The 27840-nt window shown below is 43.0% G+C and overlaps 1 protein-coding gene across 1 annotated transcript; it reads left to right on the forward strand.

The window, feature by feature from the left end:
- The first annotated feature begins 526 nt into the window (after positions 1-526).
- Positions 527-19897, forward strand: HAS2 (hyaluronan synthase 2). Its single transcript, XM_083827095.1, has 4 exons — positions 527-1102; positions 9999-10625; positions 15182-15283; positions 17000-19897. Exons 2-4 carry the CDS (start codon positions 9999-10001, stop codon positions 17927-17929), a joined length of 1659 nt encoding a protein of 552 aa, XP_083683221.1. The 5' UTR covers positions 527-1102; the 3' UTR covers positions 17930-19897.
- The last annotated feature ends 7943 nt before the right edge of the window (positions 19898-27840 follow it).

The following is a 27840-nucleotide window of genomic DNA, read 5'->3' on the forward strand; positions in this document are numbered from 1 at the left end:
AACCGTCTAACGTGTTTCCGGGCTGGTTTTAACGCGAGTGGCACGGGGGGTTAATGCCAGAGGAGGGGGGGGCTTCCTCGGGTTGTACTACAGCAAATGTTTCCGAGACCGAATGGGTAAAGCAGAATTGGAAACTGCAAAGTTCATCCATTCATAGAGGCAATTCCCTTATTAATAAAAACCAGCAGCAGCTGAAGCTGTCCCAGCCGAATAGTGGCTGTGGGAGGGACAAGTCCCAGACCCCGAGCCCAGAGATGGGGGGGGGGCTTCCCCAAAACTGCGGGGCACGAAGAGGAAATCAGGTGGTGGCAACGTGTGTGCATTGCGTCTCTTTGCAGAATTGGCGACTTAGCTAGCTGAATTCCAGCCGCTGAATTGGTCCTTGGCTGAGATCATTTCAATGGGCAGGGTTGGCTTTTTTTTTTTTTTTTTTTTCCTCCTTACAGGAGTTCCCTCCCCTCCTTCTTCCCATCCTCCGCCTATTAAACCAACTCAAGTCTCACTTGTTAAAAGACCCCATAACGTGGAGGAGGCAGAAAAGCAGCAGCAGCAGGAAAGAAAAAGACGTCTAGATAATATTACCCGTTTGCTGCTGCTGAGAAACCTCATTGAAACAGTTACTCGGTCAGCAAGGCATCACCAAAGAGACTTTATCTGATGCTGTACATCTCTCAAACTTTCAGAGGCTGCCTTGCAACTTCTCCAGGCTCCTGGCTAGCCGGGTTTGAAATACGATCTTCAGCTTCGACCACGAGAAACTAACTCTTAATTTATTATTTCTAACTTTTTTTTTTAATTATTATTATTTGAAAAAAAAATCCCACAACTTTGAACTAGAAACTGAAGCAGAGAAAGACAAATACGTTGTAATAGGGAAAACACGTGGGAGAAAATGAGCAGGACTGAATAGCCTTAAATGATTATTTTTTATTATTTTCATTTTTAATTATTTTTTATTCCTGAGCGTCTGAATAAGTCCCTGAAAAGTGCGATTTGATCTTTTTACCTCAAACTTGGAAACTGTTCAGCGGGAGCAACGGTACGTGAGACCACACAGCTGGCTGGAGCCCCTCTATGACCAAAGGACAGAAGGACAAACAAGGTACGTGATTTACGGGCTTTACGAGCCCCCTTTCTGTCATCTCGGGGAGCAGGAGACCCTCTCCTCCCATCCCCACGGGAGGAAGGCTGAACAGATCCCCAGAACAGGAGTGGGGCTGGGGGAGGATCTCACCGTGCCTAGGCTACACCTATTTCAGCAATGAATAGGGCCGCAGCGAGGATGAATGAGGTTTTCAGCTTCGACCCCCCCCCCCCCCCGCGTAATCCCTTTAAGATTTTGCTGAGCGATACGATTTGGAAAATAATAATAACGGAGCAACAGGTTCGGCAGCCGTTCCCCAGCCCAGGTCGGCTTCTCCCCTTCATGCAGGGGAGGGAGGGATGGGACGGCAGGCAGGAAAGCGAGGGGAGGCCGGGGGGGAGGCGGGCTAAACCCCGCCTGGGAGCCGGAGCGGAGGGAGGGGGAACAAACGCGATCAAGATGTCTCAGCGCGGAGCCCCCGGGGGAGGTGGGGGGGGGCTGCAGCCTGCCCCCAGACCTCCCGACCCCTCCGCGCGGCCCTAATTGCGGGGGGCTTGGGCTGGGGGCCGGGCGGGGGGTCGCACCCCCGGGATGCTGCGGGGGGAGGCAGCCCCGGAGCAATACTACGGCCCCCTCCCCGCCCGGCGGGAGTCTGCGGAGCGGAGCCCGCGCCCCCTCCCCTATTCCCCCCCCCCCCCCCCAATATTCCGCCCCCCTTCTTCACGCCCCCCCCCCCACGTGGCAAAGCGGGGGATCCCCCCCGACGCCCCGCCCACCCCTTGTGACGCAACCAGAGCCGCCCCCCCCCATTGGCTGCGACGCGGGCCCGGGGTTCCCCCGCCGGAGTTGCCCCCCCCCCCTCCTCCCCCCCCCCCGCGGGGGGGCTGCCCCGGGGGCGGTGTGATGCTGCTGCCCCCCCCCCCCCCCCCCCCCCGCAGAGCCGGCCCCAGCCGCCTTCCCCTGCACCTGCCCCAAATTCGCAGCTCCTGGCTGCCCAGAGCCCCGACCCCCTCCGTCATGTCCTGCCAAAGGATGGAGGGGATCCTCCATGGGCGGCCCCCATATCCCACACGCCATCCCTGGTGGGTTTCGTCGAGCCGCGATGCTTCCACGATCCCCCAAGGCACGGGCATCCCTCACGGTCTCCTTATGTGGGGTCGTCTTTCCATAGGCACCCACGCGCTTCCCAGCACACGCAGTGCGTAGCGAAGTGGCCCTGGATAGGTCAGTCCTTTTGGGTGTGATCGCGGTGAAATCTGTCCTTTTTCCCCCCAAAACTGCGCCCAAATGCAGTCCTTACCAAGCCTAGAGGAGCTTTGCGTCAGCAGAACTTTATTGAAACTTCATTTCATCCTAATAAATCTCTTCTATGTGCAAAGGCAAAAACACCTGGGTGAAGGCTTTCCCAGTAGGAGAAAACAGCTGTACTGGGTTCAGTGGGGTTTCCCTTGCTAGTTGAGCTAGCAGCAAACTCAGCTGGTCGTATTTATGGTGTGCAAGCAAATCAGATATGTGCTTCATTTTATTCCTACTCAAGGTTAATATATAAAGCATCAAATTACTCTTCCATTCAGTGTAGCAGGACTTGACTAAGTCAAACACAATATTACCTGTGCTTGATAAACAAATTACAAGATAACGAGCTATGAACATCAAATAAATATTTACTCGCTGGACTGAGAGATGGAGTAGTCAGTTTTGTGCCAAAAGCGTCTGTGGACTTCAGAACCGGTAACCAGGAAGCTGTTTGAAACCAGAATATTTTTACCTGCAATCTAAAATGTCTCAGCACAAATATGATTAACTTCTTGGTTTTATTTCTTAGAGCATTCAGTTTGTGTTTTTGGTTTTCTTTCGGTTAATTTATCATCCAACATATCACTGTTTACATTAGGGACAAATCCACCTAGCAGCTACTCAGACCTATCAGAGACTAAATTTGGGCACTTTAGGGGGAAACATACATTGAGAAGACAGGAGGCTCTTGATTTGATGATCAAAGCCTGTGCATACAGATACAGTTTACCATCATTACTAACCCTGTTCTTTAAACCTAACCCCAGAGTTAATTTTAGTCTTATGTGAGCCCTTTCCAGAAGATCAATGGCATGACAAAATCTGGAAGTGATAAATAACCAAAAGTACCAGATATGGTAACTCTGCTGTAGTAAAGATGTACAGATGTAACATAATTTTTCAGTTTCCTCTCTGTGGGCTGTAAAGGAGAAGAGGGTGTCTGGGCAGCTATTTTATGCTCATAATTAATGCGTACCTGGAATCATTTGTACTTCAAAGATAAATGATTTACTTTGCTGCCAAAATAAGGCTAAATGTTTCTAAATATTGGATGAAGATTTATAACGCTCAGATAATGCTTGTGTATAAACACAAAGTATATGTGTATAAGGCCACATACAATGTGTGCACACACATGCACACTCACACTCAAACACAGCGTCATTCCAGCAGCTGATCTGTAGAAAACAATGCTATTATTCTCACAAGGAAGGATTTTTTTTCATGCTTATAAAAGCTGTGTGCAAAGCAGCCCTCAGTAGCTGTATGTGCGTATGCTCACATGTGTCAGCTCTTGTGTTGCCAACATCACTGATCTCAGGCACCCTGCGGAGTACGAGTTGCGTGTTTCCTACAGACACGCTCCTTCTGAATCTACATTCTGATGAATATAGGCAAGGAAGTGGCGTGGGTTTTTTTTGTTTGTTTTGTTTTGTTTTTAGGAAAAAGTTATGTGGAAATTGGGAACTGGTGGGTCCCCATGTGACACCAGAAAGAGTAACACTAGAGGTGTCAGTAGCCTAAGCCTTACGAAGAGTACTGTAGACCTCCAAGAACCTCCAGCACGATCATGGTTCCCATTCTACACGAGGTGAAGAGAGGTGAATTCACTTGCCTAAGGTCACCCAGCAGGTGAATGGCAATACTAGGAACAAAATCCCAGTCATCCAGGTCCTGGTCCACTCTCTCTGATTCCCCCATGTAAGAAAGGCAGGGCTTAAGCAATGACCGATCTGTCAACGTTCAGAAGAGAGATTAATCTATATAATAAATATGTCCAATGTATGCATACACTTTCATTGTGAATGTTCCAGAAATAACAGCTTCACAGAGAAAGTTAGGTTTATTTATTTATTTATGTCTGCGTTACAGAACTGGAAGACAAATTATCCACTGATTTCCCTCTTCAGCAAAATACTTAAGTGCACACTTATCTTTAATGACACGCTTACATGCTTTGCTGAATCCAAAGCCTCAGCAGTAGGGCTCAGAGGACCATGACTAGCAGACATTCAAGAATTCAGCTTCTATGTAAAGATGAGACCCTTTCAAATGTTTTCAGCGGTCAGCACTTCTGACTGCAACAAAGATTTGCAGAGAAGACTGACGGGCAGATGTTATACATGGGGTTGGTCTGTATTATTTTAGCTTGAATCAGGAGTGTGCTATTGAAGCCAACGTTACAATTCCCCTCCCCTTGCTTTGGTTTGTGATGCAAAGTGACACGGAGCACATGATGCATTCCTCTTGAATGAAACTAATTGCAAGATGTACCGCTAGAGCAGACTGTTCAGGGTTTTCAGTCTATGCAGTCTGACTAAACTTGGTTCAGAGTAAAATCAGAAACATACGGAGGGTGGAAGCTAGGCCCTTAGTACCCCTTGCTCTTTTTTGCAGATCTGTTCCTGTAGTATTGGACAGTATTTGCTGATATGGCCATAGCTCTATGAGTCTAGAGAGGGGCACAGCTCTTTTGAACCCTTAGAGATGAAGGGGATGAAATAATCACACTTGTGATTGAACCTTTATTGCTGTCTCATGGGCCTTAATGACCTTTGCACAAGGGTTTGTTCATTTGTTTGTTTTTAATATATTCAGGTCTTTTGGAGTTAGTAAGTGATAATTCTTTCAAACAATCTTCCAAACCATTTCTTTTTATGCATGTGCTTCCTGAGTCTCTCCCTCTCTTTTTTTTTTAATCTTCTGGGGGAAAGCAAGCCAGAAGTACTACTTGCCAATGTTTGAGACAGTATATGAGAGACACCTTCTTAAACAGATGATGAAGTGAGCTGCATCCCATGTATTGCAAGCAAACCTGATTTCATTTTGACCTCCCATCAGTAACCAGTTCCAAGTCCAGTATTAGCAGATGCAGGGGACCATCTGACTGCACCTTAGTCCTCAGAGCAGCTACACACTGGCTGACACAGAATAAATGAACAGAGTGCAGAAAGTATTGATGTGTTCAGACACCAGTACACAGAGATTTTCTGGATATGAATTTCCCCCTATTCTATTTATTACTCTTTGAAGTGTTGGCAACAAGTGAAACTCTTTTTCTCTTTGCCTCCTGACTTTGCAAAGGGATGTGCGTCTCCAGGTCCTCTTACTTTCAGGGGTCCATGAAAGCTGATTAATAACTGTATGTCCAGACTGTGAGATATATAATTTTGGAGGGGAAGAAAGGTGCCACTTTGCTCTGGAAGGCAGTAGCATTTTTTTGCTGAGTAAATACGCAGTGCAAATCATGGCATTAGATCCTGCTGTATTTCAGTCGAGTGTCTGTATCTTAGGAAGGTTAGACCTGTGTAGCCTAAATATTTTCCAGAATAGAGGGAGCTCAAGCATACTTTTCTATTCTCATCTGATTTGGGATCTAAGGCATTATTCAGCTTGAGAAAGGCCTGTGATCTTTAGTATTAGATTTAATCCCTCAGTTACTATGTACAATGTGGATATCAGTCAACTCCTTGTTAACCTGAAACTTTTAATGAAAATAATGTTAGAAGGCTTCAGCTTGAAGTTATGACAGTTGTTAATAGTAGAGTAAGTTCTTCCTTAACATAAGTGTGACAAAATAAAAATATTCTTTATGTGCATTTATCAGGATACCAGAATAGACACTAAATAATTCACTGGGTGGACTCTGATGCCAAGTACCTGCAAGGGTTTCTTTCTTGGCCGTGCTCTTTCACAGGAGTCTCCACACAGGCACACACGTTCATCGCCTCCTCCTGTACAGTCACTACAAGACATATATATACTTGGGCTGCTTGGTGGATCAAAATTTGTGTCTTTAAATCAGCAACAGCCTACATAGCATTAGGATTGGGTGCACTGCTTTCACATTTCTTTTCTACTAGGTGGGCTGTTAAGCACTGACCAGCTCCATTCATGGAAATAAACAGCTGCAAGACGATAAATTGCTCAGTAGTAGACTTTGAAGCCTCTCTGCATTCACTTGTCATGTGTGCACAAACCTTGTGCTGGATGCTGTGCTAAAGCTTGTACTGGGTTCAGCACTGCAGGGTTAGATTAAGGTGCCTGTAAAGGGTTCGGGTGCCTGAACATCACAGGATTAGCAGTTCTGTCTCAGGCCTCCCATGCAGTACGTGGGGAGACATCCACATCTCCAAAAAGAGCCTCACACAGTGCTCTGGGTAGAGCATGCTTTAATATATAAATGTCTGCTGTTAATTGCTGAACATCCAAATCTTCAACCTTATTGCCCCCTGGAAATGTCATTCAGGGCTGACACAAAACAGTGGAGCATCTGACCTCTTTCAGTGCTAAATAGCTTTCACTTTAAAAATAATAGTAAAGAAAGAGTGTTGCAGGTGCTCTCTTCTTCCTCTTGCTTTATAGAGCTGATTAAAAAACCCAGTCTGAAAGTGCAAGATCCAGTTTTGACTCCAGAGACAGTAACCCACCCACTCAGCAAGCCAGGAGCTCTGTCTTCCTCACTCCCACATCTGTTCCCATGTAGCAGCAGTTCCGTGCCCCTACAGAAATGACCTGCTATCATTTTTGTTGGTCCAGGAATATGGGACTAACTGCAGGTCTTCCATCTGCACCACCTCATCCCCAGTCTATGTGGGGCTGTTCACATTTTTTTATTCCTTTATTTGTTTAAAAGTGCTGCAGTGCCTGTTCTTTGGGGCAACCTTACTGGGTTAAATCCCTCAAAGAACTGAAGACCCATTAGGCTGAGGCATAAAACACTGAGCTGGGCTGACCATACGAGGTGTGCGCAGTTGAACTGCTGTAGTGATGGCAGCATTGAAGATAAGCGTTACATTTTGCTGAAAAAATATTGCTAGCACTTAGAGTGATTATCTAGGAAATAATTGAAAAGTGATCATGGTTTTGAAAGTGAATATGGGTGTTTGTCCCTTACCAAGCACTTGACATTTGCATCTTGTCTCACTATGGCATTATTTCAGGTGTACGGTGTTCAGAAGCAGTAGCGTGCACTGCTTCTCTGATAATACTTGATTCTAGCTTTATGTGACAAGATCAGGAAAATTTTGATTGATGTGTTACTACAGATGCCCTTTGACACTTCACTGTGTTAGGCCAGACTAGTTTTTCACAGCAGCGGTATCTGACATTAAAATCTGATGCAGCTATTCCCTACCCTCAATGCTTTTATTTGACTCAGCAATTCAGTTTTGGCTTCAGACTCGTACAAGCATCATTTCCTTTTAACTTCTTGGCTCAATTATTGGAGAAGGGTGGAGAGGTTTTGGCTTCTTTGTTATTGTTTGGGCACGTTCAAGCTGATACAGATCAATTCTGCTGGGCATGCTATCAATAGGTCACGTGCTAAAGCTTGAGAATATTGAGCAACTTTTTACAGATTTTGCCTGAGATTCAGTCAGTTAAAAGACATACATAAAACCTCCAATTGCATATACAAAGGGGAAAGTTTCTTTGATGAAAGCCAGGAATTTAGATCAAAACACTGTTTATTTTCCCAAGGTTGACAGTTAAAGGACAGAAAAAAAATGCTATTTTATTAAGACCAGAAATCCATTTCTTGATCTTAAAAGAGTGGTTTTTGTGAGGGAGGGAAACTGTGCTGTAATGACAAGATCAGAGAATGCATTTCTTTTTCTTCCTTTTGTGCGGAAACACTTCATAGGAAAAGAAAGAGCAATAACAAATTAATATAAAAAGAAGCCTGGTACAGTGTATAGTCAGTCAAATGTAAACGCTGCAGATCTTAATCTAAATCTGGTGAGCTATACCCGTACAAGTGGTCCATTGATTTCAGTCATATAATTCTTAATGTAAGCAGACTTCAGCCCCTGCTCGCTAATAGGCATTTTCTATTTCTGGCAAGAGAAGAGAAGTCGTGGACCCCAAATGGGAAAGCCTCGTACAACTGCACCATTAATGAAACATTCACCTTGATGTTTGTGACCTTCTGCGTACTTGGGGGATTAATAAATACACAGGCTATTTGACTTCAAGGTAATCTAGAAGGGATCCATTACTTAATCTGTTTTCTAAAGCCCGTCTATTTTGGGCACTGGGTTTTAATTCACCTATAGTGGTGGCTCACATAAGCTGTCTTTTATTAGGCTTCTTGATGACCCCTATTGTGAAAGACTTCCAGACAGGCCAGAGCAGGGACTGGTGCTGGTGGGTGATTACAGCACCTGTCAGAGCCCAGCCATAAGTATTCAAGGAAGTCCTAGAGATAGGGTCCGATTTCTTTAACAGCGTCTCCAAATATACATTTAAGAGGCTTCCCCTTGTCTTGAAATTTAAGACCCTAAATAGCTAGTGGAAAAAAACATAGTCTTTGTAATCTCAGACTTGATGCTCGCCTGGTTTATTTTTATTTTGTAATACATTCTGTGTTGACAATTTCTTTTTTCCAAGCCTGTAACATCTCGGACAGAGATATGTTTGTTGACAGCTATGCTGCTGCAGCTTGGTAGTATTTTTTTCACAACATTTCACAAGAAAGAGTTAAAAACATATATGATGTAAGGAAGTGCTGTTCCAGCTTCAGTTTTGGCCAGCAGATGATGAAACAAACATTATCAGGCAGGATGTTAGCAGAAGGGAAAATATGAATAACAGTAAGAAAACACAAATATTAAGTCCATCACCCTAAGAGGCCCTAATTCAGCAAATTATTCAAGTATGTGCTTCACACTCTGACTTACAATGTGCTTACTGGGGTAGCCTTAAACAGACATTATCCACTTTATGTCCCTAAGGTCAAAGGTATTGACATCAAACATCATTGACTTTTCTATAGTTATGACAAAGCTGTTGCTCATCCATAGCCTAGAGCTTAGACTGGAAGATTTTACAGCCAGGTAACCTACTCGTGCAGAAGCTGTCAGATTCAGCTGGTAATCTAATGAATTTCAAGTCCAGGGTGAAACCTTGGCTCTGTTAAATTAATGTGTACTTTTGCCACAGACTTAATCTCCGTCAGGCTTTGGCCATGCTCACAGATGGGTATATCTACGCGCACAAATGTATGAATAACACATTTTTGCAACGGTATTGAGAAGACCTTTTAAAGCAGATGTCTGATTATCTAAATACAAATTACAAATATAGTCAGACATCTGTCTAAAAATTATAAATATATTCAGACATCTGTTTTAAGAATGTCTTTCCAATATTTTTCCGAGCATAAGTAAGCGACAGAAGTGGTTCAGGGTGGGGATGCAGTCATGACATGGTTGGGGGCGAGTAGAAGCTGCACAGACGTTCAGCTGTTCCTTCCACCCATGACCATATGAAGTGAGTAGTGGCCTGAAAGTCCCTTAATATGACAGAGCGTCTCATTCAGCAAGCCACAGCTGCCAAAGTAAGACCCTAACACAGACAACACTTTCTGTGAGGACATTAAGAATAGCAGAAAACCTCCCCGGTACCTCAAGGTGTATGTGACTCTTACTTTACGTGGAGGAAATATTGCAAAGGGAATGAGATGTAAGCTGAGCAGGTGATGCTGTAAGTCCATGACACAGCCAGAAGCACGGGGTGCGTCTGTTGGTGCTGAGCTTGTTGTCGTCACGTGCACCTCTGACAAGGTCTTGTAGTGGGAAGTGGTAGCTCTGCTAACAGTTTCCATGCTTCCTTGCAGATGTATTGTGAGAGGTTTATATGTATCCTGAGAATACTTGGAACCACACTCTTCGGGGTGTCCCTCCTGCTGGGAATCACCGCTGCTTACATTGTGGGCTACCAGTTCATCCAAACAGACAACTACTACTTCTCCTTCGGACTCTATGGTGCTATCCTGGCATCACATCTCATCATCCAAAGCCTGTTTGCCTTCCTAGAGCACAGGAAAATGAAGCGGTCGCTAGAGACTCCAATCAAGCTGAATAAAACAGTTGCCCTTTGTATTGCTGCCTATCAAGAGGATCCTGACTACTTAAGAAAATGTTTACTTTCTGTGAAAAGATTGACCTACCCTGGAATTAAAGTTGTTATGGTAATTGATGGGAACTCAGAAGACGACGTTTACATGATGGACATTTTCACTGAAATCATGGGTAGGGACAAATCTGCCACTTATATCTGGAATAATAACTTCCACGACAAAGGTCCAGGTGAGACGGAGGAGTCTCACAGAGAGAGCATACAGCACGTATCTCAACTGGTCCTGTCCAACAAAAGTGTTTGCATCATGCAGAAATGGGGTGGAAAAAGAGAAGTAATGTACACAGCATTCAAAGCACTGGGGAGAAGCGTGGATTATGTACAGGTAGGTATTAAAGCACTAGGTCGGTGCCAATTCAAACACACTTTGAAAGAAAGCAGCTTTTGTATATTTTGTGCTGCATGTTAGAGGCCATCCTAGTCCCTGATGAACACAGTGCTCCTTTCAGTCTATTTGGAAACAGCTTGACCGTTAAAAATGTATTTTGCTACCTTTTAAAATGGTCAGCCTATCTGTGAATATGTCAAAGCTCTGCACCAGCTACTGGAGAAATCTGAAATACTTCCTCAGACTTCAGTCCTGCTCCCTCATCACAGTGCTTTTGCTTCAGGAAAAGCCAGTGGCCTCCTGAAGAGCCCTTCTCTGCTCCTGTAAGTCAAGGTCTTAGGTAAGGTTTTATTTCGTGAGGATATTAGCAGACCTATATGCAAGCAGACAGAGAAGTTTTTGGTGGCACTAGGGAATATCTCAGTGGTGGAGTCTGTAAAAAAGATGGGGATATGCTGAAGTCCTTGAAGGCTGTGCAGAGTATTTAATAAAAGGGTGAATGTGCAGTCTTGAAAGAAAGATTTCTTCAGCTAAAGCCTGAAGGAGCTTTTGCTTCATCACTTACAGCTGCATTACCTCACTCACCGCGACTTGGCCTTTAAAGCCCTTATGACACTATTCACTTAAAAATGAATTAGGCTGGGTCCTCTCTCCTGGTTTCCAAAGCAGCAGAGACACATTTCTTTCCAGCTGCCTTGGATCCCATGAAAGATTTTCTATGTTTGTGCCTTACACATGGAAGCACTCCTCGCTCCTGCAAACAGCCCTGCAGAATGCAGGAGGCCGTGTGTGGAGGGAGGTGTGTAGGGCCAGGCCAGATCCTGGGGATCGTTAGTTGCCTATCAAGACCTGCGAGGTTCATTTAACTAAATCCCAATGATTATTAGATGGTCTTCCTAATTAATCACACTCAGCCCTTCCTGCCTTCTTCAGACCTCAGAATATTGCTTTTCCTCCAGAAGTGGGGCACTGCTCTGCTGGTGGGGCAGCAGAGACGGTCTCCCTTGGCTTGGGGTGGCCGCACGTGTTTCTGGTGTCAGTGCTGAGCCTTGTGCAGTTGTGTGTGCGCTCCACACAGCATGGTGTCCAAGGGGCACAGAAAGGCAGCAAGTCCTCCACGCACAGGAGAGGCAGAAAGCAAAGAGTGCCAGAAGCCACCCTGTTTTCGGAGCTTTAAGAGTTATCAGAGGTTTAAGAGAAAAGAAAAGATTTAAAGCCCATCCCCAAGCACTTACAAAACTTAAACTGATTTATTCTCTGAAAACAATGGGCTTAAATTCTCCATTGTCTGCACTTTGGTTTTTGTGCTGTGAGGGACTGTGATGGGATGAAAAATGCTGTTTTTCTGCATTAGCATGGTTTTATAATCACTTCACACAGAAGTATCAGATTGCAGAGAGAGAAGGCAGAGAGGAAACAGATTCAAGACAACTTTCCTCCCTCTTGCATTTGTTCAGAGAACCTGGAAAAAGTGTTTCTATTTCAACAGTCATACCGTAAACTGAGAAAATGGAAGAGATGTTTCTGGTCTTTCAGTCAATTAACACTCCTGACCTGACTCAGAAGTCCTGATGAATGTGTCAGAGACTGTAATGCTGCTGTAAGCAGCCACCAAAGGCTGCACTGATGATTGATGTCACAGTCACATCTACATTATAAGAGCACCATCTTGGTGGCCCTGGCTGGCCACAGTCTTGATGTAATGCAGGTAACATGTGGCTCTGTTTTATGAATGAATGAAGGTTGAGATTTTCCACATGGTTCTTTAGGGGGTATCCACAGTGAATTACTTTAAACAGGCCCTGCACTTTAAGGGCTGAGCAATCTGCATCGATGATCAACCACTTTACAAAGTGGAGCAGTCAGCACGAGTGGTCTCCCCTGACACTGTGCACTGGGGGCCTTGCGGTCCTTAAACACACCTCAGGGCTATGGGCAGGCGGTCATAAAGCAGGCAGGCTACCGCAGATAACCGAGCCGTTGCTCATTAGCAGAGACTCACTAAATACCTGAAATCACTTGGGAGGCTTTACTTCCCTCCTGGAGGAGGTTAGGAGGGTGAAAGTAATTCTGTAGATGAGTTAAACTGGGAGACATCATCAGTGCAGAGTTAGTTGGTACAATCAAGGTGCAGCACAGCTTGGCTTGATGCAGGTAGCTGTGTGGACCATCCAACGCAGCCTGAGCCCCCTGGAGCAGCATGGTTAAACCACCACTGGTTGTACCAAGCATCTGAACAGCTTAGCTCAGGGCTGGAGGCTACAGCATGCAAGGCCAAGCGTCCCTTTCATGCAACTCTGTGACCCACGGCAGTAATTTCTAGGTCACCCTGCCCTTATGTGGAAAGATGGCAAATTGGCTCGTGGGCTGTGCCGGGCCACCCCTGGCTGGCCAGCCCTCGGTGTGTTTCATTCAGGTTCCTAAGTTGCTTTTCTCAGGGCATGTCCTCTTTTCACCTAGAAAAACCTCATTCAGATGGAAAATGACAGCTTGTCCCAGGAATGCAGACATGTCCACTGTGCTGGCATGGCCAGGACACATGCTGGTCATTTGTAAATAAATCCAGTGTTTTCAGGATTCCTCATCTTGTCTTAGTGGTGTCGCTCGTGGCAGATTTCTCTGCTATAGATAAATGCATCTGACGGGTGGAGGCTGCTCAGCCTTACTGAGTGACAGGCACAGGAGGGAAAGCCAAAGAAATGAGGATGGGGCTGACCCCATCCGACCACTCATGGTCACAAGAAATGGGACCGAGTATCACTGCCTGAGCCCTGGGTGCTAGCAAACTGCAAATTCATGATGCAAAGCACTCAGTGACAGGCCTGTCCAGAAAGTCCCAGACAGAACTACAGGCATCCTTTCTTCCCTTCATCAGAACTGCTCTGCTCCCGTTCTATCACCAAGTGCTGTCACTGATGACAGCTTCCCACCAAAGCCGGAGGAACACGTTGGCCAGGTTACAAAGGTGCTTTCCGGGCTGAGTCCTCCAAGGAGAGGAGCTGGATGCTCTGAGTTAGCGGGAGCTGGAGATGCTTGTGGCTTTTCTCCTGACAGAAATATGAGAGCTCTCATCAGCTTTCTCCTTTCAGCCCCCTCCAAGGGAGCGTGGAGAGGAAGCATTTTGGCAGACGCTCAGCTGCATCACGAGCTGAGCAGCCTGGTTATCCTGGGTAACCTCCCAGCTCAAGTCTGGCCCATAACAGAGTCTCTAAAACCTCTTCTCCTGTTTGCAGGACAGAAATGAAAATTTCAGTTCCCCTGGAGCAGGGGGGCTTAGGCTGAATTGAAAGGTTGGATGACAGGACGCCAAAATTAGGATTTCTGATCTGATGCTTCACCAGGATTTGACTTAAGAGGCTATTCAGACAGAGCCATTGAGTTCTGCCCCTACCATTCCCATCTGAAATCACAGAAATGCAAACTGTGGATAAGCTGAAAAGAGGAGGAGAATTTGTAGGGCAGGATTTGTCTAGCAAGAGGAGTGTTTATGGGACAGCCTCCTCTGCTCAGGCCTCTGAGCTTCAGTGAAATGAGCTTACAGGAGATTGGGACACCTCCTTCACTAGCAGCTAGGAGAAGGAGGCACCCACTTGTTTTAAACAGGCTGCAGCCCATGTCGTTTGCCCCGGAGCAAAGGAAAGCAGCGCCAGCTGCCTTGCAGACTGGCCAGCCTGTCTGAGCCCTCCTCCTACTCTCCGGGGGAAAGCCAAGTCCTAATGTACACAGTGTCTAGTTGACTAGGAGTATTTGTGTGGTTGAAACGCCTTGTGTGTGTCATCTATTTTTGCCCTGGTCTAATGGAGTACTGCATTTTGGGACTCACTCCTCTAGCCTTACTTACATATATTTTATATGAATGCTGGAGCAAAATAGCAAATAATTTCTATATATCAAATGTCAAATCCCTGCACTACTAATAACACACCATGCATCTATATCTAAAAATAAGTTTGTTCTGTAATCCAAAATACATATCTTAAATGAATTACTAAATCCTTCTGCACGTGAAAGAACTATATTAGGTTTCTTTCCAGAGGCCTAGCTGACTTTTTTCTTTTCCCTTTTTTTATTTTTTATTTTTTTTCGTAAACAAGCATCTGGAATTTAACTCCTCACTCCTCTCTTATGGTAGCGGGAAGCATTTGACTAGGGTGCTAAACTATGCAGCCAATTCGGGGAAACCCTATTTCAGGGCTCAGCAGGAATCTGCAACACACCCACGAACATTGTCTTGCTCTGCAGTGCTCCATCTCTGAGAGCATATCTCTTATTCAAAGCAGCCAGCCCAATGTGCCAGTAAAACAAATAGAGCTGATACAGAAGAGAGGATTGTTTGCATGCACTACCCTAACAAGCACTCTGTTTCATTCAGCACCGCTCCCTGCTGCTTGATACAAACGGCCTTTAAGAAGTGTCAATGCAGACTCCAAAGAGAGATTTAATTGCATTCAGGAGAATATGCATATAGAGTTACTTATCACTCAAGTGATTTTTATTCTCTTTTCTAGTGTACTCCTTAACCCATTTTTGTTCTTTGTTTGTGTTTCATGTAGGTCTGTGATTCAGATACAGTGCTTGATCCAGCCTCATCAGTGGAGATGGTAAAGGTTTTAGAAGAAGATCCAATGGTTGGAGGAGTTGGAGGTGATGTGCAGGTGAGTACAATGATTTTCAGATTAATAGGGGGATTTCAACAACTATTTGCATTGCAACACTATTCCCTGCCTGGAATACACTGAATACACTGTGGTACCATCACAGAGGCTCTTATGAGACCTTAACTTTTCTATCTGTTGAACCAAAACCCAAATTCTCAGGTATGAGCACTGTGTGGTTTTAACACCCATAGAAAGTGGACAAGTATTACTCTCCCCCATATGTGTGAAAAATGGGACACTGGGACTGCCAGGACTGTTGCAGCATCTTTGAGTATCTGAGTATGACTGTTTGGTCAAGGTGCCACAGAAAAGTTTTAGGGCAACAGGGAACAGAGAACAGATCTCCCAAAGCCAGATCCAGCACCTCAAGCACTTTAATTATGTTACTCTTTGCAGCGAAGATTGTCACGAATGAAAACTTTTTTGGAAATGCAGTGCACTATGCACTCTGTTTATTGTTGGGTGTCCTCAGCATCTCTGTCAGACAGGACAATGCACAGCTCCAAAGTCAGCCCAGCTCCACTTTTGTGAGGATTTCCAGCCTTGATGAGTCTGGCTGACAACCACAGCAAAAGGCTGTTCATTCTTTTTTACACAATTGCTTCTGCTACAAGTTTTAAAGAGAAATGCATATGAATATTTCAGTTGGCCTTGGGATTGGCTCCTTGTACTCAGTTGGGCTTTTATGTGAGACAGAGGAGAAAGGGCTATCTATACGGGCAGGCACTTACTGATGAATGCCCCAGTGGTCAGAAGTATTTCAGGCATGTGGCTCTTAATTCCAGAAATTAAGATCCCCACACAAGCCTGAATATCTTTGTGGCTCTGGTCTGGCCACAAAACAAATATCACACTTTTCCTTACACATGTGAGACACTAGGCACGTGTGGAGGGAGTTCAGCTATGACATAAGTGTGTAGTTAATAAGCACCTGCAGAAAGATGTGGGAAGAACATGTATCCTCTGGGAGGAAAGGAAGCAAAATGAAGACTCTGGCCTTTCTTTGTCTCAACTCACTTATCAGCATACGCCAAATAAATCTGAGCCAGTCTTGAGCCCATCCCTAAGCCCTGCTGCTTCTAAAACGTTCTGTAATTAAGTTGAAACAGAGACAAGACGGCCTCCAGTCATTAGGGCCATCCTGGAAGGCCTAAAGGCACATAGTTCAGGATCAAACATCTAGGGCAAGCTTTATAAGACCAAAAATGTAGGCCAAAGACCTTGTGCTTAGCCGCTCTCATATTCCAGCATAGCTTTAGGAGGGCTGGAAGAAGTCCTGTCAGAGCCAAAGTTGTACACGGGGGCAAGACTGGGGAAAGAGCTACTCCACCACAGGCAGGGAAGCAGGAAGCCACAGCTTGGACTGCACCATTTCCTCAAGGGAGAGGCTGAGCTCAGCAGCAGGTCCTTGACTCGGGGTGAAGAGAAAGGAAAAATGAGCTAGGAAAGAAGCTGTGGAGAAATTGAAAGGTTGTGAGAAAAGAATAATCATTTAGGTGCAACAGATTCTTGAAGGCCTCACTTTGCCTTTCTTGTCAGTGCCCTGGACTGTATAGGTAACTCCTGGATTTGCCACAAGTTGGGCGGGGGAGTGAGGTTTCCCCTCTATTTTGGCTAACAGTATTCTAGTCTCTACTAATTCCTTATTGATCCAATGTGTATATCTTCTTTCTCAAGAGCTCATCTAAAACGCAAACTTTTTGTATTTTGCAGATTTTGAACAAGTATGATTCCTGGATCTCCTTTCTAAGCAGCGTGAGGTACTGGATGGCATTTAACATAGAAAGAGCCTGTCAGTCCTATTTTGGCTGTGTACAGTGCATCAGTGGACCTCTAGGAATGTACAGAAACTCTTTACTCCACGAATTCCTGGAAGATTGGTACAATCAAGAATTTATGGGCTCCCAGTGCAGCTTTGGAGATGACAGGCATCTAACTAACAGAGTGCTAAGTCTGGGCTATGCAACAAAATACACAGCTAGATCCAAGTGCCTTACCGAAACACCGATAGAGTATCTCAGGTGGCTGAATCAGCAGACCCGCTGGAGTAAATCATACTTCAGAGAGTGGCTCTATAATGCAATGTGGTTCCACAAGCACCATTTGTGGATGACCTATGAAGCTGTAATCACTGGATTCTTTCCTTTCTTCCTTATCGCCACAGTCATTCAGCTCTTCTACAGGGGAAAAATCTGGAACATCCTCCTTTTCTTGTTGACAGTTCAGTTAGTGGGCCTGATAAAGTCTTCCTTTGCCAGCTTCCTTAGGGGCAACATTGTCATGGTTTTCATGTCACTCTACTCAGTGTTGTATATGTCAAGTTTACTGCCAGCAAAGATATTTGCAATTGCCACGATAAACAAAGCAGGGTGGGGCACATCAGGAAGAAAAACCATTGTAGTTAATTTTATAGGACTTATTCCAGTCTCCATTTGGTTTACAATCCTCCTAGGTGGCGTAATTTTCACTATCTACAAGGAATCAAAAAAGCCATTCTCTGAGTCAAAACAGACAGTTCTCATCATTGGCACAATCCTCTATGCATGTTACTGGATTATGCTGTTGACTTTGTACTTGGTTCTTATCACCAAATGTGGCAGGCGGAAGAAAGAGCAACACTATGACATGGTGCTAGACGTATGATTTTTCTGTGGGAAGTTACCCAGAGAGTTTTAAAGCAACCCAACGACCTTGTAGTATCTGTGGCATCAGATGAATGTTGCCAAGGGAAATGGATCGCTGCTGCTGGGAATAGGACATTTTTATTCCTCTGGGTTCATTTTCATCCTGCCAAAGTAAGAAAAAATAACAGAAACAAGAACAATAGAAAATGATTATTTTTTTTTCAAGGGGGGAAAAAAGCCAAACACACAGTTTCGACCTGTTCACAAGAAAATGGGAGAACTTTTATGTTTATGCACTTTTCTATTGTGCATCTGCCTGACAGTGTTACGTTCTATATACCTCACTGGTCATGCTTATGTGTGTGGACAGGAAGGAAAGGAGTTTGGAGAATCAAGAAAATGATCTTACAACCCCTTGCAACCTAATTTATGAACTTCTCTTTTTTATAGTTCTGTTTATAGGAAGGGTCTTTCGTGTTAGGCTGCCAAATGTAATGCCAAAGGTAAATTTTAAGAGGCCATTGGCTGAGCTGTATTTTTATATTATTGTATTATTTGTGTGTGTGTATTTTTAAGCCAACTTTTTTTTTTTAAATCACATATTTTATATTTTACTATCTGCCAAAAAAAGATGCCTCCCCAATGTTTTGTTCTTTAGCCTCTTTAAATACATTTGTGATAAAAAATCATAATTCCTTCCCAAAAATTTATGCTGATTTGGTATTGTTCATAATAGAAAGAATAAAAAGTCTCTCTGCATTTTTGCAACTGCTGAATGGTTATTTCTGTGAAAAAGTATTTAAGTATGCTCTTTGAAGACATTTACTAGAAAAGGCCCAACATTGTCAGTTTTCAAATACAAGCATATTTGTGCATAAAAAAAAAAAAAAAAGGCCAAAGGGGTAGATATGTGCAATTTCGGGCTTTGTATTGTTTTGGATAACATTGTAATAGGGAAATTTGCTTCTCTACTGAGAGCATAATATCTCTGGCATACACAATAGCCATATGGTCATTGGACAAACATTGGACACCCAAAACTGACCTTATCAATGGTTGTAGTTGCTCATAATCTGCTAGGATCAAGCAGTACGGAATTTTTAGTTCAAAAATACATGAAAGGTAAACATATCATCACTTCCTAAATGCGGGTGCCTTACTATAAAACATCTGCAGTGTCCTTAATAGTGTTTACAGACAATATAAACGTCAGCTTCTCTGACTTCCAGTGTAATACAGACCCCTGTATTGAGCCCAATAATGTGTGTTTGACTAAAGCATATCTACCAGAAAAGAAGCCAGCTTTTATCAGAAAACATCAAGTCTTAGCAAATCTATAACTTCCTTGGTGCCTAACAATCCATCTTGGACATTTATTTTGGACCACGATTTTAAGAAATAATATTCAGGACTAAATCCTGCAGTCTTTGACCAGCCAAAGGAATGTGGCATTGAGCCCTAATATACTTCATAAAGAGCAACAGAAAGCCAGCTGCGTACAGATATGTGCCCTTTTTAGATTCTGGTATTAAAAGCACTGTGGTAAAGCAGAAATCAGCATATGATGCTTAAAGAACTTAGAAGCATTTTCAGCTTCTTTTTTATGCAGACATGAATAGATTCTGCTGTAGAATGAACTGCACACACACTACCTTTTTTGTCTGATTATCTTGAGGTACATGATTGCTTGAAAGTCATACTAATATTTTGTTAATGATTGGAGAGTTGATTCATGTTGATTACAAAATAGAACAGTATTAAAAAAAAGCAAAAGAAACATTAAAAAAAAAAAACTTGACTATGCCTTTTAACTATTTATGATGTAAGTTAAAGCTTGGGTTAACATTCAAATGTCAAATAAATCCTCTCATTCTATAAAAAGATTGAATTAATTGCCTGTATTTATTCTAGCAATTATTCAATGTACTTCCAATATAGGTTGTATAGTATAATTGTTACTTTCATAAATAAAATATTTTTGATAAGATTATGACTAATTCGTGGTGTTTCTGATCAGCACTTCTGCTCTGAAGCCAGAAATCTGCATGGTTTTGAAAATGTTTTTATGGTGTTGCCAGCCTGATTTCCAAGCAGGAATTTGCCATTGAATAGCAGAGCACCTGGGGAGTGTGTGCTTGGAGGGGGCAGGGACTAGTCCCTGCTATGAGGGGCAGTTTGGGGTCCTCCAACAGAAGAAAGTCACTGATAAACTGGAACAAGTTCAGTGTAGGGCCAGCATGATGGTTGGGGCTGGAGCACGGGCCTTGTGAGGAGAGGCTGAGGGAGTGAGACTGGTTCATCTGGAGAAGGGACAGCTTTGGTGGGAAAGACCTAAGATCATCTCCAATACGTGTAGGGACGTCATCAAGGAAATGGAGCCAGGATCTTCTCAGTGGTGCCTGGTGGGAAGATGAAAGTCTCTGGGTTAAAGTTGAAACGGGGCTTGGTATAAACAGAAACTTCTTCCCCATGAGGACGGTCAGGTATTGGAACAGGCTGCCCAGAGAGATAATGAATTCTCTGTCCTGGGAGGCTTTCAGAACTAGGCTGGATCAAGTCCTGAGACACCCGGTCTGACCTCAGAGCTGCCCCTGCTTTGAGCAGGAGCTTGGGCTAGGGACCTCCGAGGCTCCTTCCAACACGAATTCTCCTGTGATCCTTTCTGAAGCAGGTGCTGACAGTCAGCTTCCTAATGATAAGTCCCAACCGACTGAAACCCATTCCCATCTCTGCTCCCCACGCGTCTTGCCTGACCCAGAGTGCAAATAGCTCACCAGCAGCTGGTACTAAATACCCAGAAAAATCAGAGCCCTTCCTATATCCCCACTGGCCATGGCAGAAGGATTTCAGGGAATAAGTCATTTCATGTTTACTGCCTTGCAAAAAAATAAAATAAAGGTTTCAACAGAAAAGCAGACTGCAGAACAATTCCTGATGAATTTTATTCCTAAATAAAAATTAATCTAATTTAGACAAATTAAATTCTTAAATAATATTTCCTCTGTGCTTTTTCATCTCAAAATTATTTTGTTGTATTTTCAACAACTTGTGGGATAAAATGAAATGTGTTTTTCATTAATACCGAATGTAATTGTGAGCTGTCTCACAGTTAAGAGAGAGAATAATAAGAGGGAAAAAAAAAAAAAAGAGCTTTTTTTTAACTTTTAAAAAACACGATTTTCAGCCGCTAATAGATTATGTCAAACACTATAAGGAACTCCCACAAACTATAAATTCTGCAGAAAACTTATAATTATATACTTCCAAAAAAATAAATTGACATTATCTCAGGTTATAACCCATTTCCAGAGTAGAGTAATCTGGGTTTGAAGGCATCTGTTTGCAAAGACCAGGTGTGAAGCAGAACCTTCAGGAATTAGAGGTACAGCACAGAGGAAGGAGCCCTCCTGTTCTGACTGCTAACAAGCTTTGGTTTGGCCAAGAATCAGGTTTCTTTCAGTGGGGAATGCATGAATATTTAGCAGAACTTTTCTAGGAGGTGGAAAAAATCCTGTCAGACGTGTACTGCCAAACATGTCCCGATGCACAAGCTGTTGAGAATATGTCTGTTAAAAATTTTTGTCTGAATTTTATTCTTAGCAAGAGACAAGATGGTAAGGAGGAGACAAAATACATCAAGAGCAGTTGATGAGGTCTGCTACTACTGAGGCTTTGCTGGAAGAGGCACTTTTCTCTGAAGTTAACACAATTAACTTAAACATAGTGCAGTGTTTTTTTTCCCATCTTACCCTTGGCCTAAGTTTGCTGCTTCAGTTTCAGATCTGATGGAAGGATAAGTGCCCCAAATTGGGCCTGTTTCTTCCAGCTATGTAATTTTGTATAATAAAAGATTCTGTCTCTCCCAAAGAAATCCATCTTGAATTTTCTCCTAGAATAGCCCTGAAATTTCCATAAGGAAAATGGCCTTGTAGTTACATTTACACTAAATAAATGAGAGACCCGGGCCGTGTGTCTGAGCTTTGGTACATGATACTCAGTACTCTTCAAGTATAAGCATGGTCTTTGGCTTGTTTTTGCCCTGAGTCAGATAGTGCTGCCCCAAACAATGTTGGACACAGTTAGGAGAGATGCATGGAGTGGAAACTAGCATGTTTTGTACAGCTTAGGTGTGATCTTTGTCATCAATTAGTTTAAAAAAAAAATAATGCAAAAGAGCATGCACAGGAGAGACACTGTTAGCAAGTGAATCAAAGGAAATTGGTTTCTGTAAGTTCTCTGCTCATATAATTATCTATTTTACAATTTACAGTAGGGAGAAAATTGTAACTATGCCTTTATCCTAGAGTTTGTCATGGACACATAAAACCCTGTGGCCACGAAGAACTGTGGTGAAAGGGACTGAAAACAGATTAAATGGGCAGATTATTCTAAATTCATTATAACATTGTTGCCTGTGTCTGCTCCCAAAAACTTCATTTATCTTTTCTGTACTTTTTTTTTACTTAACGTAGCCTATGGGCTGAACCCATTCAGTGAGCTGATGCTGAGGATCACCAGTGACTTCCATCTGCCCTCTTTCTTCGCTGCCTTATATGTTGCCAGCAAGAGTCGGTTCTGCCTGCATCTGTGATATCCGGATAACCGTGACCGCACTATGAGATGTATTAGAAGATACACCAGTATTGAAAGTCTGCAAGACCCTATGAGAGGGCTCCTCCAAGAGAAATGAAATGTTAACACAGACTAATAAAGCACCATTTTAGAGTACACAGAACTCTATCATGATGGATAAGTTGTGTGAGAAGACATCACATGTGAGACTACAGAAAGAAGAGAAAAGCAGAAACAGTGAATCTGGGAAAATGAAGATATTAAAAAAGAAAGGTAAGATGTTTTTATTGGTAAAGATGACATGTTCATGCAGAAGTTTTACTTGCATTCAGACTTTAAAAGACATCTTCAAACACCAAGTGGCATTCATTCCATGACTTTAGATATATGCCTATATTTCTCATAGAAAGTCAAAATCTTATCAGATAGTACAATTACACATGCTGAACCTGCCTGCTACAGCAATGCTGTGAAACAGAGATTGTTTTTCCTTATTATTTTTATAAATTGATCTTGTCTTTAAAATGACCACCAAGGAGTCATGCTGGCAACTTTTCCTGGAGACAGGAGAGAAGGACAAGTTGCTGCTCTGACCTGCCATCTGGCTGAGCACGTCGGGTAAGGAGATTACATATTTGGGTGCAAAATTTGTGGTGCTTGATTCCAGCCAAGAGAAAGTTCAGACAAAACCACCTAAAAGAGGTATTCCTGTAGCTCTCACCACGACTATGTCCCAGGAGTTTAATGCAAAACAAGAATAAGAATTGAATTGAATTTTTGAATCATTGTGAGCTCTCTTTGGTCACTTCTATCCATTACAATCTCTGTCAAATACGAAAGCTAAACAGGTACAAGCCAGGTTTACATTACAGTAAAAACATATGCACTGTGAAAGCCTTGTCTGCACAAGAAAGTTTATCTGATGTAACCAAATTCTTTGTGATTTTACTTATTGTAGAATAACTGCTACTTTATTTGATTTATGCTTCTTAGGAAATTATGCCCACAGTAAAACTGGAACTCCCATTTACTGGCTTGAACAAAGAAAAAAGCTACACTTAAACTGTGATAATAAATGGGTTTAATCCAACTGGCAGAGGAACGTGACACTTTTATGTCGATCTGTGCCAGAGACATTTTAGTTCAGTCTGACGTGAATTACCTTAAGATAAGCCAAGATGTGAATTTACAGTGCATCAGACCATCCATAAGGACTGCCCTGGGCAAATCTTTGCTCTGCAGTTAAGTGTGAGGTAGCTTAGCCTGCAGCGCTGGAGGCTTCAGTTACACTGTGTTTGCCACAGGGTAGGAGAGGAAACATCAAGAGGCAATGTACGATGACTAAGGCAGTGTAAACTCATGCCCAAAGCTGCTCAAAGAATCTTTTAAATATATCTGTACCTTAAATTGCTATGGACAGCCTTATAGATAAACCAGGGGCTTGTGTGCTCAACGACACCCAGGAGAGCTAAGGTGAATTACTGAGATTTCAAGCTGGCTATTTAAACTGTGGGAAGCATCTATTAAGAATGCATTTTCAAAATAAAAGCAACTGTGCTTTGATTTAGTAACTCCACTGTGGTTTTGCATAGGCTCCTAATACAGTTTACCCTTTGCACATGAAAAGCCTGATCGAGATGTGCTGTCTCAACCACAAGCGTGCTGTAAGGAGCTGCCATCCCGCAGGCACTGGGAGAAGATACGAGTACACACTGCCTCCTGCAAAGCAAATTAAACTGGGCTGGCTGCAGGTGTACCCCTGGACATGTCCCTTCTCTACCTCATGCAGGACTTGGCAGGGGCCAGAGCCAAAACAGCTGCCTCATGCCACCAGCCCCCATTTTCCTTGGGCTGTTCTTGGTTAAACAAGGAGTCGGCTGTTGGCTGAACGGCTGCATATGCCCATGTGAAGCAACCCCAGTGCCTGACAGATGCATAGGTTGCTTGTACTAATTACCCAAGCAGTAAAACAGCACATGTTGTATGTCCAGTCCCATATATGCCAGGAAGGAAAGGAGGCAGGTGTGCTACCGCGACATCTGGCCCTGCAGCAGCGCAGGGAGAAGTGAAGGTTTCATTGCTAAAAGCAGCGTAAGAAAGCTGTAAATATGCTATCACCCTAGATGGCACATCCCTACGTGGTCGATGAGCATTGCTCCAACTGCTTTGCCTGGAGGCAGTGGCACATCAGCCTGTTTCCCCCTGGGAAAACGGGTGTGTACCTATCCTGTATTATGCAGGGAGCAATTTCTGCAGTGCATGCTCAGGCCTCTTGCCCCTCTGGAAGCAGTTCACTGCTCTTCTGCTGACAGATGGGTGCTTTACACATACTGCAACATAAAAGCATGCTCAAAGGCAGCAGCCAAATACATTAATTACGTTTTTTGTATGTATTAGTCTTTAATGCTAGTAATTAATTGATGGCCATTTGGCTCGGTTCAGTTCCTGGACTAAAACACAGGATTCTATCAGTCAAATAGAGAGCAGTGTTCCTTGCAAGTGTGATTAAAATACCTCCTCATCCATGTGCCCTCAGCAGTGTGCTCCCCAGAATCTCACGTCTATATACATATTTACGTATATATTTATTTATTTATATTATTTATATTATTTATATAATAAATATTTATTATATATATATATATTTTTATGTATATACCTGTTGGGTAATGCATATTGTCCGCAGCTGCCAGCTCAGCCCCTCTCTTATTTTGTCACTGATCTGATTGCTCCTTATGTTCTTAATTATTCTAAAGGAGTGTGAGGTTCTCGCCAAGTTAATCATGGCTGGGAACCAATGTTCGTGTTTCTCCTGCGGCTTTGAAGTCTGCCTAATCTATTCTGTTATTGCTGTAATATCTGAGATGTGATGAGGGCTTTGTAAGGAGGCAGATTAGACAGATTGCAAAGTTAATGGGGACATATGGGTGTTGTTTCTCAGCCATTATTCTTTCTCTAATTGTGTTGGAAAGAATCTGTCAGCGGAAATGCGCTCCTTAGTAATACATTGCTGCAGCACGTTGGTAAATGTGGAGAGTGCTGGTCTGTAGGATCGTGTTCTGTGCACACTATTGATTGTTCCCTACCTTGTGTTTGTTTTCTTGGAAACACCTAACCAGTCATGGAGTCATTTGGGAATATATCTGGCATCAACTTTGACTTCCTCAGCACTATATGCAGTTTTCTGATCAACTCCATATTGAAACTAAAGAAAAAATTTATTTTGGTTGTGGTTTTCTGCCTGTGACTTTTGGATGACACACTGTGTGTTAGTAAGCAAAGCCCCAAGAAACTCATCATCACTGCTAGAGACACCTGCGTCATTTTGTTGTTCAGCCACTTCCTCAAATCTAATGTGGTACATCTCTGTTTAAATCAGCAAAGCCAGGCAGGTATAAAACTAAAGTCTTAGCCACCCCTAGCAATTACACGTCATGTTTCATAAGATTAGGCAGGAAACACTCCATAAATTCCAGTAGTTAACACTCATTTTAATTGAATTGCCCCCGAAGTTTGAACGGAGCCGGTATTCTTCTGAACAGTTCTGTTTCCCTAAACAAGGCTGCATAAACAGCAAACAGATGTTTTCGAAGGCAGACAAGGCCACATTTCTAGTGATGGGAAAGTGATGCCTCTATTTTGTGCATTTATCAAGCACATTTGCATCTAGAATAATTGGAAAAACCCTTCCTTTAGGCTCAGCTACATTAAATTTGTTGGCATAAGCAGATGTTTGAAAAGATCTATGGATTTTAATGGATATTAAATAATTTGGCATTGATTTGTCCCCTTGTCTGCAAACAGGACAAGTCATCAGGATGCAAGGACACGTGTATATAAAAAGCAGAAAAATGACTCATTCTTTAGATCCATTTATGCTGCAAAACGCACTGTGCTCTAGAACTGTATAATAGCGGAGTTGCATTCACTCGTTTATATAAGGTAAACTACTAAAATAAGTTGACTTGGACAATACTGTGTGCTAGAAGACTGGCATATAAGCCATCTTTACATGCCAGATACTTTAGATCAATTAAAAAATAGCTAAGGTGTGCAAGATGCTCCCACTGTTACACTTCTAGCCAAAGGCAGTTTTATGCTTTGCATCCTCTCCTGCTTCAGTACAAGACTAGCCAGGTTAATGAAAACCACGTTCACCACAGGTAACTTCAGATTAAATGTCTGAATATTGATGTTCAGGTAAGTAGCCATCTCAGCCCCTTGTGCGATCCTTGTTGTGGAGGCAACAACAGCAGCCAAAAGCTAGTGATATTTATTCTTCAAGAGTTACAGCTACATCAGGAAGACACTGTCTTTGCCCTGATACACGTAGATTGTAATCCAGCTAGGATTGTCCTTTGCTGTTGCTGCCAAACCTCTGAAAGGGAGGGGCTGCATATTTTAAAGCCTTGTCTACACATGTCAGTTTATTTAGTATATGCTAAGTCATTTATTTTAATCAATTAGATCAATGAAACTCCTGGGAGTTTACTCAGGCACACCTGTTGTTGTTTGCTTTTTCTTTTAAACCTATGCTATTTGGAATCAAAGCCAAAGAAGCCATTCTTACATCACAGTGAGTCTATCCAAGAGTAGAAGAGTGCCTCCCCCCATGGATTGTCCTATATCATTATGTTCATACAAACAGTAAAACTCAGACAAGCCACAACTCATTATGAACAGGATAACATAAACACTAAAACGCTAGAAGGAATGGTGTCACATTACTTAGATAGGAGCAGAGTACTCTAGAAAAGTACTTTCCAACCCACAGCTCTGAGAACCCTCAAAAACTGGTTGTGGTCAGAAGAAAAAAGCTAAAAACAAGACCGGCAGGCAGAGTCTAGCTTGTAACTTCTACAGTTTTGCTTGTTACTTCCACCCATAAACTAACTGTAAGTTGAAGAGCACTGAAGAGGTTTTTTCCATCTCTAATGGCTATAATTTCACTGTTGAGTTTCTTTTTCTTAAATTCACCCCTAATTATGCTTGTGTTTAGCAGAAACATAAGAAACTGTTTAAGAAACTCTGTAGCCCTATGAATGCACTCCCATTTAACACACTTCTGGTAAAAATAAGACTCCTCAAAAGACGTCTTCTATGTCAAAATCTGAAGACAGCTGGCAACTCCATAAATATGGCTCCTGTGTATATAAATATTCAGTAAAATTAGATTTCTTCTAAAGGAACTCTAGGATTTAGGAGCACTTATAAAGCTGGGTGAAATATTTCACAGATGAGTGGACAAGCATTACCCATGCTGAATGATGGCAAGGATAGATTCAACTTCTGTGGCATCATTACCAGCTCCTGGAGTTTGAATTCATTTTCAACCACCATTTGACTGATCCTCAAATG

The sequence above is a fragment of the Anser anser genome, assembly GCF_964211835.1.
Source record: "Anser anser genome assembly, chromosome: 2".
NCBI lineage: Eukaryota > Metazoa > Chordata > Aves > Anseriformes > Anatidae > Anser > Anser anser.